General features: G+C 42.4%; 1 protein-coding gene across 1 annotated transcript; it reads left to right on the top strand.

Annotated features, from left to right (window-relative positions):
• Positions 1 to 266: 266 nt before the first annotated feature.
• LOC103218368 (PRELI domain-containing protein 1, mitochondrial) lies at positions 267 to 1,518 on the top strand. Its single transcript, XM_007967153.3, has one exon. It carries the CDS (start codon positions 440 to 442, stop codon positions 1,097 to 1,099), a length of 660 nt encoding a protein of 219 aa, XP_007965344.3. The 5' UTR covers positions 267 to 439; the 3' UTR covers positions 1,100 to 1,518.
• Positions 1,519 to 13,698: the final 12,180 nt, after the last annotated feature.

The following is a 13,698-nucleotide window of genomic DNA, read 5'->3' on the forward strand; positions in this document are numbered from 1 at the left end:
GAATACACATTCTTCTCATCAGTACAGGGAACATTTTCCAGGATAGACCATATGGTAGGCCACAAAACAAATCTCAACAAATTTTTAAAAATCTAAGTCATATCAAGTATCTTCTTAGACCACAATAGAATAAAACTAGACAGCAATACCAAGAGGAACTTGGGAAACTATAAAAATACATGGAAATTAAACAACATGCTCCTGAATGATACTTAGGTCAATGAAGAAATTAAGATGAGTGACTGCGCCGGAAGTAGCGCGCGGCGGGACAACTTATGGCGGCGGCGGCAGCAGCTGCTTGGGCGCGGTGCGGTGGTGATTGAGCTACGAGCCTGGCGGCGGGTGTGCGCCGAGCCCCGGCCCGCCCCGGCCCCCGCGTGCCTCCCAGGCTCCGCACCCCTGATGCTGCGCGGGTGCTGAGCCCGCTCCGGCCGGGACGATGGTGAAGTATTTCCTGGGCCAGAGCGTGCTCCGGAGTTCCTGGGACCAAGTATTCGCCGCCTTCTGGCAGCGGTACCCGAATCCCTATAGCAAACATGTCTTGACGGAAGACATAGTACACCGGGAGGTGACCCCTGACCAGAAATTGCTGTCCCGGCGACTCCTGACCAAGACCAACAGGATGCCCCGCTGGGCCGAGCGACTGTTTCCTGCCAATGTTGCTCACTCGGTGTACATCCTGGAGGACTCTATTGTGGACCCACAGAATCAGACCATGACCACCTTCACCTGGAACATCAACCACGCCCGGCTGATGGTGGTGGAGGAACGATGTGTTTACTGTGTGAACTCTGACAACAGTGGCTGGACCGAAATCCGCCGGGAAGCCTGGGTCTCCTCTAGTTTATTTGGCGTCTCCAGAGCTGTCCAGGAATTTGGTCTTGCCCGATTCAAAAGTAATGTGACCAAGACTATGAAGGATTTTGAATATATCTTGGCGAAGCTACAAGGCGAGGCGCCTTCCAAAACACTTGTTGAGACAGCCAAGGAAGCCAAGGAGAAGGCAAAGGAGACGGCACTGGCAGCTACAGAGAAGGCCAAGGACCTTGCCAGCAAGGCAGCCACCAAGAAACAGCAGCAGCAGCAGCAGTTTGTGTAGCCAGCCCACCAGCACCACAGTACCCCAGACAGCTAGGCTTAGCCCCTCTGCCCTCCCTCCATTGTGCTTTATCATTCAAAATCAGCTTCCAGCCCTATCTGCTGTCTGGGTGGTGGGTTGTGGGGAGGCAGTTTGGCATCTGCAGGACAGCAAGGCACGTGATTCACATCTGTGCCAGGTCTGCTTATTCTCCCATGGGGCAGCTGAGGACCGAGGCACAGAGGTGCGGTGACTTGCCCGGAGCTCCAGGTAGCCTGCAGGTTAACTGGCGGTAAGTGCTAGACTGTAAGCCCCACGAGGGCAGGGCTTTTGGTTTTGTTCTCTGAAGTGTCTCAATATCTAGCACATAATAGACACTCAATAAATACTTATTGAATTCAGTCAGCCCCCCAAAAAAAAAAAAAAAAAAAAAAAAGAAATTAAGATGAATATTTAAAAATGTATTGAAACAAATGATAGTGGAAACACAGCATACCAAACCTGTGGGATACAGCAAAAGCAGTCCTAAGAGAAACGTTTATAGCAATAAATGCCTAAGTCAAAAACACAGAAAGATTTCAAATAAACAATCTAACAATGTACTTCAGAAACTGGAAAAGCAAGAACAAACCAAAATTAATTCCCAAAATTAGCAGAAGAATTAAATAATAAAGATCGGAGGGCTGGGCACGGTGGCTCACACCTGTAATCCCAGCACTTTGGGAGGCCGAGGTGGGCAGATCACCTGAGGTCGGGAGTTCAAGACCAGCCTGACCAACATAGAGAAACTCCGTCTCTATTAAAAATACAAAATTAGCTGGCATGGCAGTGCATGCCTGTAATTCCAGCTACTCTGGAGGCTGAGGCAGGAGAATCACTGGAACCCATGAGGTGGAGGTTGCAGTGAGCCAGGACTGTGCCATTGCATTCTAGCCTGGGCAACAGGAGTGAAACTCCATCTTTAAAAAAAAAAAAGAAAGAAAGAAATATATATATATATATATATCAGAGAAGAATAAAATAGAGACTAAAAAAATTACAAAGGATTAATGAAATGAATAGTTGGCTCTTTGAAAAGGCAAACAAAATTGATAAACCACTAGCTAGACTAACCAAGAAAAGAAGAGATAAGATCCAAATGAACAAAATCAGAAATGAAAAAGAAGACATTACAACTGATACCACAGGAATATAAAAGATGATCAGAGATTTTTTTTTTTGAGACGGAGTCTCATTCTGTCACCCAGGTTGGAGTGCAGTGACATGGTCTCAGTTCACTGCAACCTCCACCTCCCTGGTTCAAGCTATTCCCCTGCCTCAGCCTCCCAAGTAACTAGGATTACAGGGGCATGCCACCATGCCTGGCTAATTTTTTTTTTTTTTTTTTTCATTTCACACCCTCCCATATGTTTTTTTTTTTTTTAATTTATTTATTATTATTAAACTTCAAGTTGTAGGGTACATGTGCACAACGTGCAGGTTTGCTACATATGTATACTTGTGCCATGTTGGTGTGCTGCACCCATCAACTCATCATTTACATCAGGTATAACTCCCAATGCAATCCCTCCCCCCTCCCCCCTCTCCATGATAGGCCCCGGTGTGTGATGTTCCCCTTCCCGAGTCCAAGTGATCTCATTGTTCAGTTCCCACCTATGAGTGAGAACATGCGGTGTTTGGTTTTCTGTTCTTGTGATAGTTTGCTGAGAATGATGGTTTCCAGCTGCATCCATGTCCCTACAAAGGACACAAACTCATCCTTTTTTATGGCTGCATAGTATTCCATGGTGTATATGTGCCACATTTTCTTAATCCAATCTGTCACTGATGGACATTTGGGTTGATTCCAAGTCTTTGCTATTGTGAATAGTGCTGCAATAAACATACGTGTGCATGTGTCTTTATAGCAGCATAATTTATAATCCTTTGGGTATATACCTAGTAATGGGATGGCTGGGTCATATGGTACATCTAGTTCTAGATCCTTGAGGAATCACCATACTGTTTTCCATAATGGTTGAACTAGTTTACAATCCCACCAACAGTGTAAAAGTGTTCCTATTTCTCCACATCCTCTCCAGCACCTGTTGTTTCCTGACTTTTTAATGATCGCCATTCTAACTGGTGTGAGATGGTATCTCATTGTGGTTTTGATTTGCATTTCTCTGATGGCCAGTGATGATGAGCATTTTTTCATGTGTCTGTTGGCTGTATGAATGTCTTGTTTTGAGAAATGTCTGTTCATATCCTTTGCCCACTTTTTGATGGGGTTGTTTGTTTTTTTCTTGTAAATTTGTTTGAGTTCTTTGTAGGTTCTGGATATTAGCCCTTTGTCAGATCAAAAATTTTCTCCCATTCTGTAGGTTGCCTGTTCACTCCGATGGTAGTTTCTTTTGCTGTGCAGAAGCTCTTTAGTTTAATGAGATCCCATTTGTCAATTTTGGCTTTTGCTGCCGTTGCTTTTGGTGTTTTAGACATGAAGTCTTTGCCCATGCCTATGTCCTGAATGGTACTACCTAGGTTTTCCTCTAGGATTTTTATGGTATTAGGTCTAACATTTAAGTCTCTAATCCATCTTGAATTAATTTTCATATAAGGAGTAAGGAAAGGATCCAGTTTCAGCTTTCTACTTATGGCTAGCCAGTTTTCCCAGCACCATTTATTAAATAGGGAATCCTTTCCCCATTTCTTGTTTCTCTCAGGTTTGTCAAAGATCAGATGGCTGTAGATGTGTGGTATTATTTCTGAGGACTCTGTTCTGTTCCATTGGTCTATATCTCTGTTTTGGTACCAGTACCATGCTGTTTTGGTTACTGTAGCCTTGTAGTATAGTTTGAAGTCAGGTAGCGTGATGCCTCCAGCTTTGTTCTTTTGACTTAGGATTGTCTTGGAGATGCGGGCTCTCTTTTGGTTCCATATGAACTTTAAAGCAGTTTTTTCCAATTCTGTGAAGAAGCTCATTGGTAGCTTGATGGGGATGGCATTGAATCTATAAATTACCTTGGGCAGTATGGCCATTTTCACGATATTGATTCTTCCTATCCATGAGCATGGTATGTTCTTCTATTTGTTTGTGTCCTCTTTTATTTCACTGAGCAGTGGTTTGTAGTTCTCCTTGAAGAGGTCCTTTACATCCCTTGTAAGTTGGATTCCTAGGTATTTTATTCTCTTTGAAGCAATTGTGAATGGAAGTTCATTCCTGATTTGGCTCTCTGTTTGACTGTCACTGGTGTATAAGAATGCTTGTGATTTTTGCACATTAATTTTGTATCCTGAGACTTTGCTGAAGTTGCTTATCAGCTTAAGGAGATTTTGGGCTGAGACAATGGGGTTTTCTAAATATACAATCATGTCGTCTGCAAACAGGGACAATTTGACTTCTTCTTTTCCTAACTGAATCCCCTTGATTTCTTTCTCTTGCCTGATTGCCCTAGCCAGAACTTCCAACACTATGTTGAATAGGAGTGGTGAGAGAGGGCATCCCTGTCTTGTGCCAGTTTTCAAAGGGAATTTTTCCAGTTTTTGCCCATTCAGTATGATATTGGCTGTGGGTTTGTCATAAATAGCTCTTATGATTTTGAGGTACGTTCCATCAATACCGAATTTATTGAGCGTTTTTAGCATGAAGGGCTGTTGAATTTTGTCAAAAGCCTTTTCTGCATCTATTGAGATAATGATGTGGTTCTTGTCTTTGGTTCTGTTTATATGCTGGATTATGTTTATTGATTTGCGAATGTTGAACCAGCCTTGCATCCCAGGGATGAAGCCCACTTGATCATGGTGGATAAGCTTTTTGATGTGCTGCTGAATCCGGTTTGCCAGTATTTTATTGAGGATTTTTGCATCGATGTTCATCAGGGATATTGGTCTAAAATTCTCTTTTTTTGTTGTGTCTCTGCCAGGCTTTGGTATCAGGATGATGTTGGCCTCATAAAATGAGTTAGGGAGGATTCCCTCTTTTTCTATTGATTGGAATAGTTTCAGAAGGAATGGTACCAGCTCCTCCTTGTACCTCTGGTAGAATTCAGCTGTGAATCCATCTGGTCCTGGACTTTTTTTGGTTGGTAAGCTATTAATTATTGCCTCAATTTCAGAGCCTACTATGGTCTATTCAGGGATTCAACTTCTTCCTGGTTTAGTCTTGGAAGAGTGTAAGTGTCCAGGAAATTATCCATTTCTTCTAGATTTTCCAGTTTATTTGCGTAGAGGTGTTTATAGTATTCTCTGATGGTAGTTTGTATTTCTGTGGGGTCGGTGGTGATATCCCCTTTATCATTTTTAATTGCGTCGATTTGATTCTTCTCTCTTTTCTTCTTTATTAGTCTTGCTAGTGGTCTGTCAATTTTGTTGATCTTTTCAAAAAACCAACTCCTGGATTCATTGATTTTTTGGAGGGTTTTTTGTGTCTCTATCTCCTTCAGTTCTGCTCTGATCTTAGTTATTTCTTGCCTTCTGCTAGCTTTTGAATGTGTTTGCTCTTGCTTCTCTAGTTCTTTTAATTGCGATGTTAGAGTGTCAATTTTACATCTTTCCTGCTTTCTCTTGTGGGCATTTAGTGCTATAAATTTCCCTCTAGACACTGCTTTAAATGTGTCCCAGAGATTCTGGTATGTTGTATCTTTGTTCTCATTGGTTTCAAAGAACATCTTTATTTCTGCCTTCATTTCGTTATGTACCCAGTAGTCATTCAGGAGCAGGTTGTTCAGTTTCCATGTAGTTGAGCGGTTTTGATTGAGTTTCTTAGTCCTGAGTTCTAGTTTGATTGCACTGTGGTCTGAGAGACAGTTTGTTATAATTTCTGTTCTTGTACATTTGCTGAGGAGTGCTTTACTTCCAATTACGTGGTCAATTTTGGAGTAAGTACGATGTGGTGCTGAGAAGAATGTATATTCTGTTGATTTGGGGTGGAGAGTTCTATAGATGTCTATTAGGTCTGCTTGCTGCAGAGATGAGTTCAATTCCTGGATATCCTTGTTAACTTTCTGTCTCGTTGATCTGTCTAATGTTGACAGTGGAGTGTTGAAGTCTCCCATTATTATTGTATGGGAGTCTAAGTCTCTTTGTAAGTCTCTAAGGACTTGCTTTATGAATCTGGGTGCTCCTGTATTGGGTGCATATATATTTAGGATAGTTAGCTCTTCCTGTTGAATTGATCCCTTTACCATTATGTAATGGCCTTCTTTGTCTCTTTTGATCTTTGATGGTTTAAAGTCTGTTTTATCAGAGACTAGTATTGCAACCCCCGCTTTTTTTTTGTTCTCCATTTGCTTGGTAAATCTTCCTCCATCCCTTTATTTTGAGCCTATGTATGTCTCTGCGTGTGAGATGGGTCTCCTGAATACAGCAGACTGATGGGTCTTGACTCTTTATCCAGTTTGCCAGTCTGTGTCTTTTAATTGGAGCATTTAGTCCATTTACATTTAAGGTTAAGATTGTTATGTGTGAACTTGATCCTGCCATTATGATATTAACTGGTTATTTTGCTCGTTAGTTGATGCAGTTTCTTCCTAGCCTTGATGGTCTTTACATTTTGGCATGTTTTTGCAATGGCTGGTACCAGTTGTTCCTTTCCATGTTTAGTGCTTCCTTCAGGGTCTCTTGTAAGGCAGGCCTAGTGGTGACAAAATCTCTAAGCATTTGCTTATCTGTAAAGGATTTTATTTCTCCTTCACTTATGAAACTTAGTTTGGCTGGATATAAAATTCTGGGTTTAAAATTCTTTTCTTTAAGAATGTTGAATATTGGCCCCCACTCTCTTCTGGCTTGAAGAGTTTCTGCCGAGAGATCTGCTGTTAGTCTGATGCACTTCCCTTTGTGGGTAACCCGACCTTTCTCTCTGGCTGCCCTTAAGACTTTTTCCTTCATTTCAACTTTGGTGAATCTGGCAATTATGTGTCTTGGAGTTGCTCTTCTCGAGGAGTATCTTTGTGGCGTTCTCTGTATTTCCTGGATTTGAATGTTGGCCTGCCCTACTAGGTCGGGGAAGTTCTCCTGGATGATATCCTGAAGAGTGTTTTCCAACTTGGTTCCATTTTCCCCCTCACTTTCAGGCACCCCAATCAGACGTAGATTTGGTCTTTTTACATAATCCCATACTTCTTGCAGGCTTTGTTCATTTCTTTTTCTTCTTTTTTCTTTTGGTTTCTCTTCTCGCTTCATTTCATTCATTTGATCCTCAGTCGCTGACATTCTTTCTTCCAGTTGATCGAGTCGGTTACTGAAGCTTGTGCATTTGTCACGTATTTCTCGTGCCATGGTTTTCGCCTCTTTCATTTCGTTTGTGAGCTTCTCTGCATTAATTACTCTAGCCATCAATTATTCCACTTTTTTTTCAAGATTTTTAGTTTCTTTGCGCTGGGTATGTAATTCCTCCTTTAGCTCTGAGAAATTTGATGGACTGAAGCCTTCTTCTCTCATGTCGTCAAAGTCATTCTCCGTCCAGCTTTGATCCGTTGCTGGCGATGAGCTGCGCTCCTTTGCCAGGGGAGATGCGCTCTTATTTTTTGAATTTCCAGCTTTTCTGCCCTGCTTTTTCCCCATCTTTGTGGTTTTATCTGCCTCTGGTCTTTGATGATGGTGATGTACTGATGGGGTTTTGGTGTAGGTGTCCTTCCTGTTTGATAGCTTTCCTTCTAACAGTCAGGATCCTCAGCTGTAGGTTGTAGCTGTAGGAGATTGCTTGAGGTCCACTCCAGACCCTGTTTGCCTGGGTATCAGCAGCAGAGGCTGCAGAAGATAGAATATTTCTGAACAGCGAGTGTACCTGTCTGATTCTTGCTTTGGAAGCTTCCTCTCAGGGGTGTACTCCACCCTGTGAGGTGTGGGGTGTCAGACTGCCCCTAGTGGGGGATGTCTCCCAGTTAGGCTACTCAGGGGTCAGGGACCCACTTGAGCAGGGAGTCTGTCCCTTCTCAGATCTCAACCTCCGTGTTGGGAGATCCACTGCTCTCTTCAAAGCTGTCAGACAGAGTCGTTTGCGTCTGCAGAGCTGCTGCGTTTGTTATTGTTTACTGTGCCCTGTCCCCAGAGGTGGAGTCTACAGAGACAGGCAGGTTTCCTTGAGCTGCTGTGAGCTCCACCCAGTTCAAGCTTCCCAGCAGCTTTGTTTACCTACTTAAGCCTCAGCAATGGCGGGCGCCCCTCCCCCAGCCTCGCTGCTGCCTTGCCGGTAGATCACAGACTGCTGTGCTAGCAATGAGGGAGGCTCCGTGGGTGTGGGACCCTCCCGACCAGGTGTGGGATATGATCTCCTGGTGTGCCTGTTTGCTTAAAGCGCAGTTTTGGGGTGGGAGTTACCCGATTTTCCAGGTGTTGTGTGTCTCAGTTCCCCTGGCTAGGAAAAGGGATTCCCTTCCCCCTTGCGCTTTCCAGGTGAGGCAATGCCTCGCCCTGCTTCAGCTCTCGCTGGTGGGGCTGCAGCAGTTGACCAGCACCGATCGTCTGGCACTCCCCAGTGAGATGAACCCAGTACCTCAGTTGAAAATGCAGAAATCACCGGTCTTCTGTGTCGCTCGCGCTGGGAGTTGGAGACTGGAGCTGTTCCTATTCGGCCATCTTGCTCCGCCCCTCACACCCTCCCATATGTTCTGAACCCGCAATATGGGTCCCGGGCGTCACGGCCGGGCGCGCCCAGCCCGGTCCTCTTGCTGAAGAGCTTCTGGAACAGCATAGGGGCCATGCTCCCTACGGCCAGGCAGGGGTCGCTCCGCTGGGCGCTTGGTAGGCCCCTGCTCCTAGAGCCGCCCCGCCACCCCCATGGGCGCCTCAGTCATATCTTTTTTTTTTTTTTTAAGTAGAAACAGGATTTCACCATGTTGGCCAGACTGGCCTCAAATTCCTGACCTCAGGCAATCTACCTGCCTCGGCCTCCCAAAATACTGTAATTACAGGCATGAGCCACTGCACCCGGCCTTTCAGAGACTGTTACGAACAACCATATGCTAACAAATTGGAAAACCTAGAGGAAATGGATAAATTTCCTGGAAACATGCAACCTAGCAGATTGAATCAGGAGGAAATGGAAAACCTGAACAGACCAATGATGAGTAGCAAGACTGAATCAATAATACAAAGTTTTCTAACAAAGAAAATCCCAGGACTGAGTGGATTCACTGCTAAATTCTACCAAACCTACAAAAATGAATACCAATCCTCTTTATCTAAAAATATCTCAAAAAATTGAAGAGGAGGGAATTTTCCCTAACTCATTCTACAAAGCCAGCATTACCCTGATACCCAAACCAGACAAGGACACAACAAAAAAGGAAAACTACAGGCCAATATCCTTTATTAACATAGATGCAAAAATTCTCAACAAAATATTAGCAAGCCAAATCCAACAGCACATCAAAAAAATGATGTACCACAATTAAGTAGGATTTATACCAGGAATGCAAGGATGGTTCAACATATGCAAATCAATAAATGTGATACATCACATCAACAGAATGAAGGACAAAACCCATCTGATCATCTCAATAGATGCAGAAAATGCATCTGATAAACCTCAGCACCTCTTTATAATTTAAAAAAAAACTTCCAACAAACTAGGCATACACAGAACATGCCTTAACATAATAAAAGCCATATATGGCAAACCCACAGCTAATATCATACTGAATGGGGAAAAGTTGAAAGCCTTTCCTCTAAGAACTGGAACAAGACAAGGATGCTGACTTTCACCGCTTCTATTCAACCTAGAACTGGAAGTCCTAGCCAGAGCAATCAAGCAAGAGAATGACATAAAATGAATCCAGATTGAAAAACCAGAAATTGAATTTTCCCTCTTTGCAGATTACATGATCTTATATCTAGAAAAAACTAAAGACTGCACCAAAACTCTTAGATCTCATAAATTCCATAAAGTTGCAGGATACAAAATCAACACACAAAAATCAGTAGTGTTTCTATACACCTATAATGAACTAGCTGAGAAAAAAATCAAGAAGCCAATCCCATTTATGATAGCCAACAAAAATTAAAATACGTAGGAATAAATTTAACCAATAAGGGGAAAGATCTCTAAAAGGTAGACTCCAAAACACTGATGATAGAAATTGAAGAGGACACAAACAAATGGAAAAACATCTCATACTCATGGATTGGAAGAATTAATATTGTTAACATGACCATGTTGCCCAAAGCAAGCTACAGATTCAATGCAATCCCTATCAAAATATCAACATCATTTTTCACAGAAATAGAAAACACAGTCTTAAATTTCATACCAAACCAAAAAAGAATCAGAATAGACAAAGCAATCTTGAGCAAAAAGAACAAAGCTGAATCCATCACACTATCTGACTTCAAAACATACTGTAAGGATATAGTAACAAAAACAGCATAGTATTGACATAAAAACAAACACATAGATCAAGGTAACAGAAGGGAGAACCCAGAAATACACCCACATATTTACAGCCAACTGATCTTCAACAAAGCTGCCAACATCATACATTAGGTAAAGGACACCCTTCAATAAATGGTGCTGGAAGAACTAGATATTTATATGCAGAAGAATGAAACTGGACCCCTAACTCTCACCATGTACAAAAGTCAACTCAAGATGGACTACAGACTTAAACACAGCATCTAGGGCAACATAATGAGACCCCATCTTTACAAAAAAATTTAAAAATTAGGCCAGGCATAGTGGCCCACGCCTATATTCCCAGCACTTTGGGAGGCCAAGGCAGGTGGAACACCTGAGGTCAAGAGTTTGAGACCAGCCAAACCAACATGGAGAAACCCTGTCTCCACTAAAAATACAAAATTAGTCGGGCATGGTGGCACATGCCTGTAACCCCAGCTACTAGGGAGGCTGAGACAGGAGAATCACTTGAACTTGGGAGGTAGAGGTTGCTGTGAGCCGAGACTGTGCCATTGCACTCTAGCCTGGGCAACAAGAGCAAAACTCAATCTCAAAAAAATAATAATAAAATAAATAAATAATTAGGCAGGTGTGGTGATGTGCACCTGTACTCCTGGCTACTCAGGAGGCTGAGGTGGGAGAATCACTTGAGCCCAGGAGGTGGAGGCTACAGTGAGCCATGATCGTGCAACTGTACTCCAGACTGGGCGACAGCGTGAGACCAGTCTTTAAAAAAAAAAAAGACTTAAACACAAGACTGAAACTATAAAACTATTAAGGGAAAACTCTTCAGAATATTGGACTAGACAAATATTTTATGGCTAAGACCTCAAAAGCACAGGCAACCTAAACAAAAATAGATAAATGGGACTCTATTAAACTAAAAAGCCTCGGTACAGCAAAAGAAACAGTCAACAGGGTAAAAAGACAACTTCTTGAATGGGAGAAAATATTTGCAAACTACTCATCCAATAAGGGGCTAATATCTAGAATATACAAGGAACTCAACACTCAATAATAAAAAATGAATAATCTCATTAAAAATGGGCAAAGAGTCCAGGCGCGGTGGCTCACACCTGTAATTCCAGCACTTTGGGAGGCTGAGGCAGGCAGATAACTTGAGGTCAGGAGTTTGAGATCAGCCTGGCCAACATGGTGAAACCCCATCTCTACTAAAAATACAAAATTAGCTGGGTGTGGTGGTGCGTGCCTGTAATCCCAGCTACTCAGGAGGCTGAGACAGGAAAATTGTTTGAACCTGGGAGGTGGAGGTTGCAGTGAGCCGAGATTGCGCCACTGCACTCCAGCCTGGGCAACAAGAGCGAGACTCCTTAAAAAATAATAATAATAAAATAAAATAATAAAAAATTAAAAATGGGCAAACGATATGAATAGACATTTCTCAAAAGACATACAAATGGCCAACAGATATATGAAAAAATGCTCAATATCACCAACCATCAGGGAAATGTAAACCAAAACTACAAAGAGATATCTCACCCTAGTTAGAATAGCTATTATCAAAAAGTTAAAAAAAAATAACAGATGCTAGGGAGGATATGGAAAAAAAGGGGACTCTTAAACATTGCTAGAGGGAATGTAAATTAGTACAACCACTATGGAAAGTAGTATGGAGATTTCTCAAAAAACTAAAAATAGATTTAGCTTTCGATTCAGCAATGCCACTATTGGGTATTTATCCAAAGGAAAAGAAATCAGTATATCAAAGGGATACCTTCACTCACATGTTTATTGCAGCACTAGGTAACAAAGGTAAGGAAACAAGCTATATGTCCATTAACAGATGAATGAATTTTAAAATGTCGTATATACAGACGATGGAATACTATTTGGACATAAAAAGAGAATGAAATCGTGTCATTTGCAGCCATATGGATGGAACTGGAAGTCATTACGTTAAGTGAAATAAGCCAGGTACAGAAAGATAAATAATGCATGTTTTCACTCATTTGCGGGGGTTAACAAACTTGATCTCATGGACATAGAGAGTAGAATTGATAGGTACCAGAGACCTGGCAGGGTGGTCGGTGGAAGGGGAGATGAAGAGAGCTTGTTTAATAGGTAATAACATATAGTTAGATAGAAGAAATAAGGCCGGGCGCAGTGGCTAATGCCTGTAATCCCAGCACTTTGAGAGGCCGAGGCGGGTGGATCACGAGGTCAGGAGATCGAAACCATCCTGGCTAACACGGTGAAACCCCATCTCAACTAAAAAAAATACAAAAAATTAGCTGGGTGTGGTGGTGGGCGCCTGTAGTCCCAGCTATTTGGGAGGCTGAGGCAGGAGAATGGCATGAACTCGAGAGGGGGAGGTTGCAGTGAGCCAAGATCGCGCCACTGCACTCCAGCCTGGGTGACAGAGCAAGACTCTGTCTCAAAAGAAAAAAAGAAGAAGAAGAAGAAGAAGAAGAAGAAGAGAGGAAGAAATAAGTTGTCATGTTTGATAGCAGACTAGGGTGACTATATCTAGCAACAATATTATATATATTTCAAAGTAGAAGAAAGGACTTGAAATGACACCAACACATAGAAATGATAAATACTCAAGGGATAAATACCCCAAACACCCTGATGTGATCGTTACACATTCTGTGCACGTAACAAACACTCATGTGTACTCCATAAACATATAAAATACTATGTATCAATAAAAGAAAAAATAGTTACCTAGATTTTTGGGCTAGAGAGTGACATAACAAAAGTCACATTTAAGGAAGGATATAAACTATCAGAAGGCAGGGCTTTGTTCTGATTAGCTTCTGTGGATGATATCAAACAGAATAAACTGGAGATGAACCATTCAATCAATGATGCCTGATCGAAATAAAGTGCACAGGCTCACTTCTGAGATGGCGGTAACTTTGGCAGACAACACAAAACTTATTTTTCTTTGACGTGACTACTCAGCTTCAAAAGTTCATATACACTTCGGCTCCTTAAAAGAGAGGAAGTTGTAGGGTCAGACAGACTTGGTTTGAAACGCAATTATACCACTTGAGGCCTTGATCTCCCTGTCTGTAATAGGGGATGCTGCGTAACTTCACAGGCCCTGAAGGAGTCAAACAAGATGACCCATGCAGACTGCCTGGCCCGCGTCCTGGACGTCCTGGCACAGGGCAATTGCTTCACAAGCTTACTTCCCTTCTCTTCCTTGTCTTGCAGAGTTGCAGTGGGTTTTATCCCAGTCTTCATTGTTTCTGAAATGCTTATAGATACACAGGAAGTTACA

Source organism: Chlorocebus sabaeus, chromosome 11 (assembly GCF_047675955.1).
Source record: "Chlorocebus sabaeus isolate Y175 chromosome 11, mChlSab1.0.hap1, whole genome shotgun sequence".
Classification (NCBI taxonomy): domain Eukaryota; kingdom Metazoa; phylum Chordata; class Mammalia; order Primates; family Cercopithecidae; genus Chlorocebus; species Chlorocebus sabaeus.

Excerpts from the sequence above, each read along its gene's own strand:
- LOC103218368 (XM_007967153.3), top strand. The coding sequence starts at position 440 with ATGGTGAAGTATTTCCTGGGCCAGAGCGTGCTCCGGAGTTCCTGGGAC.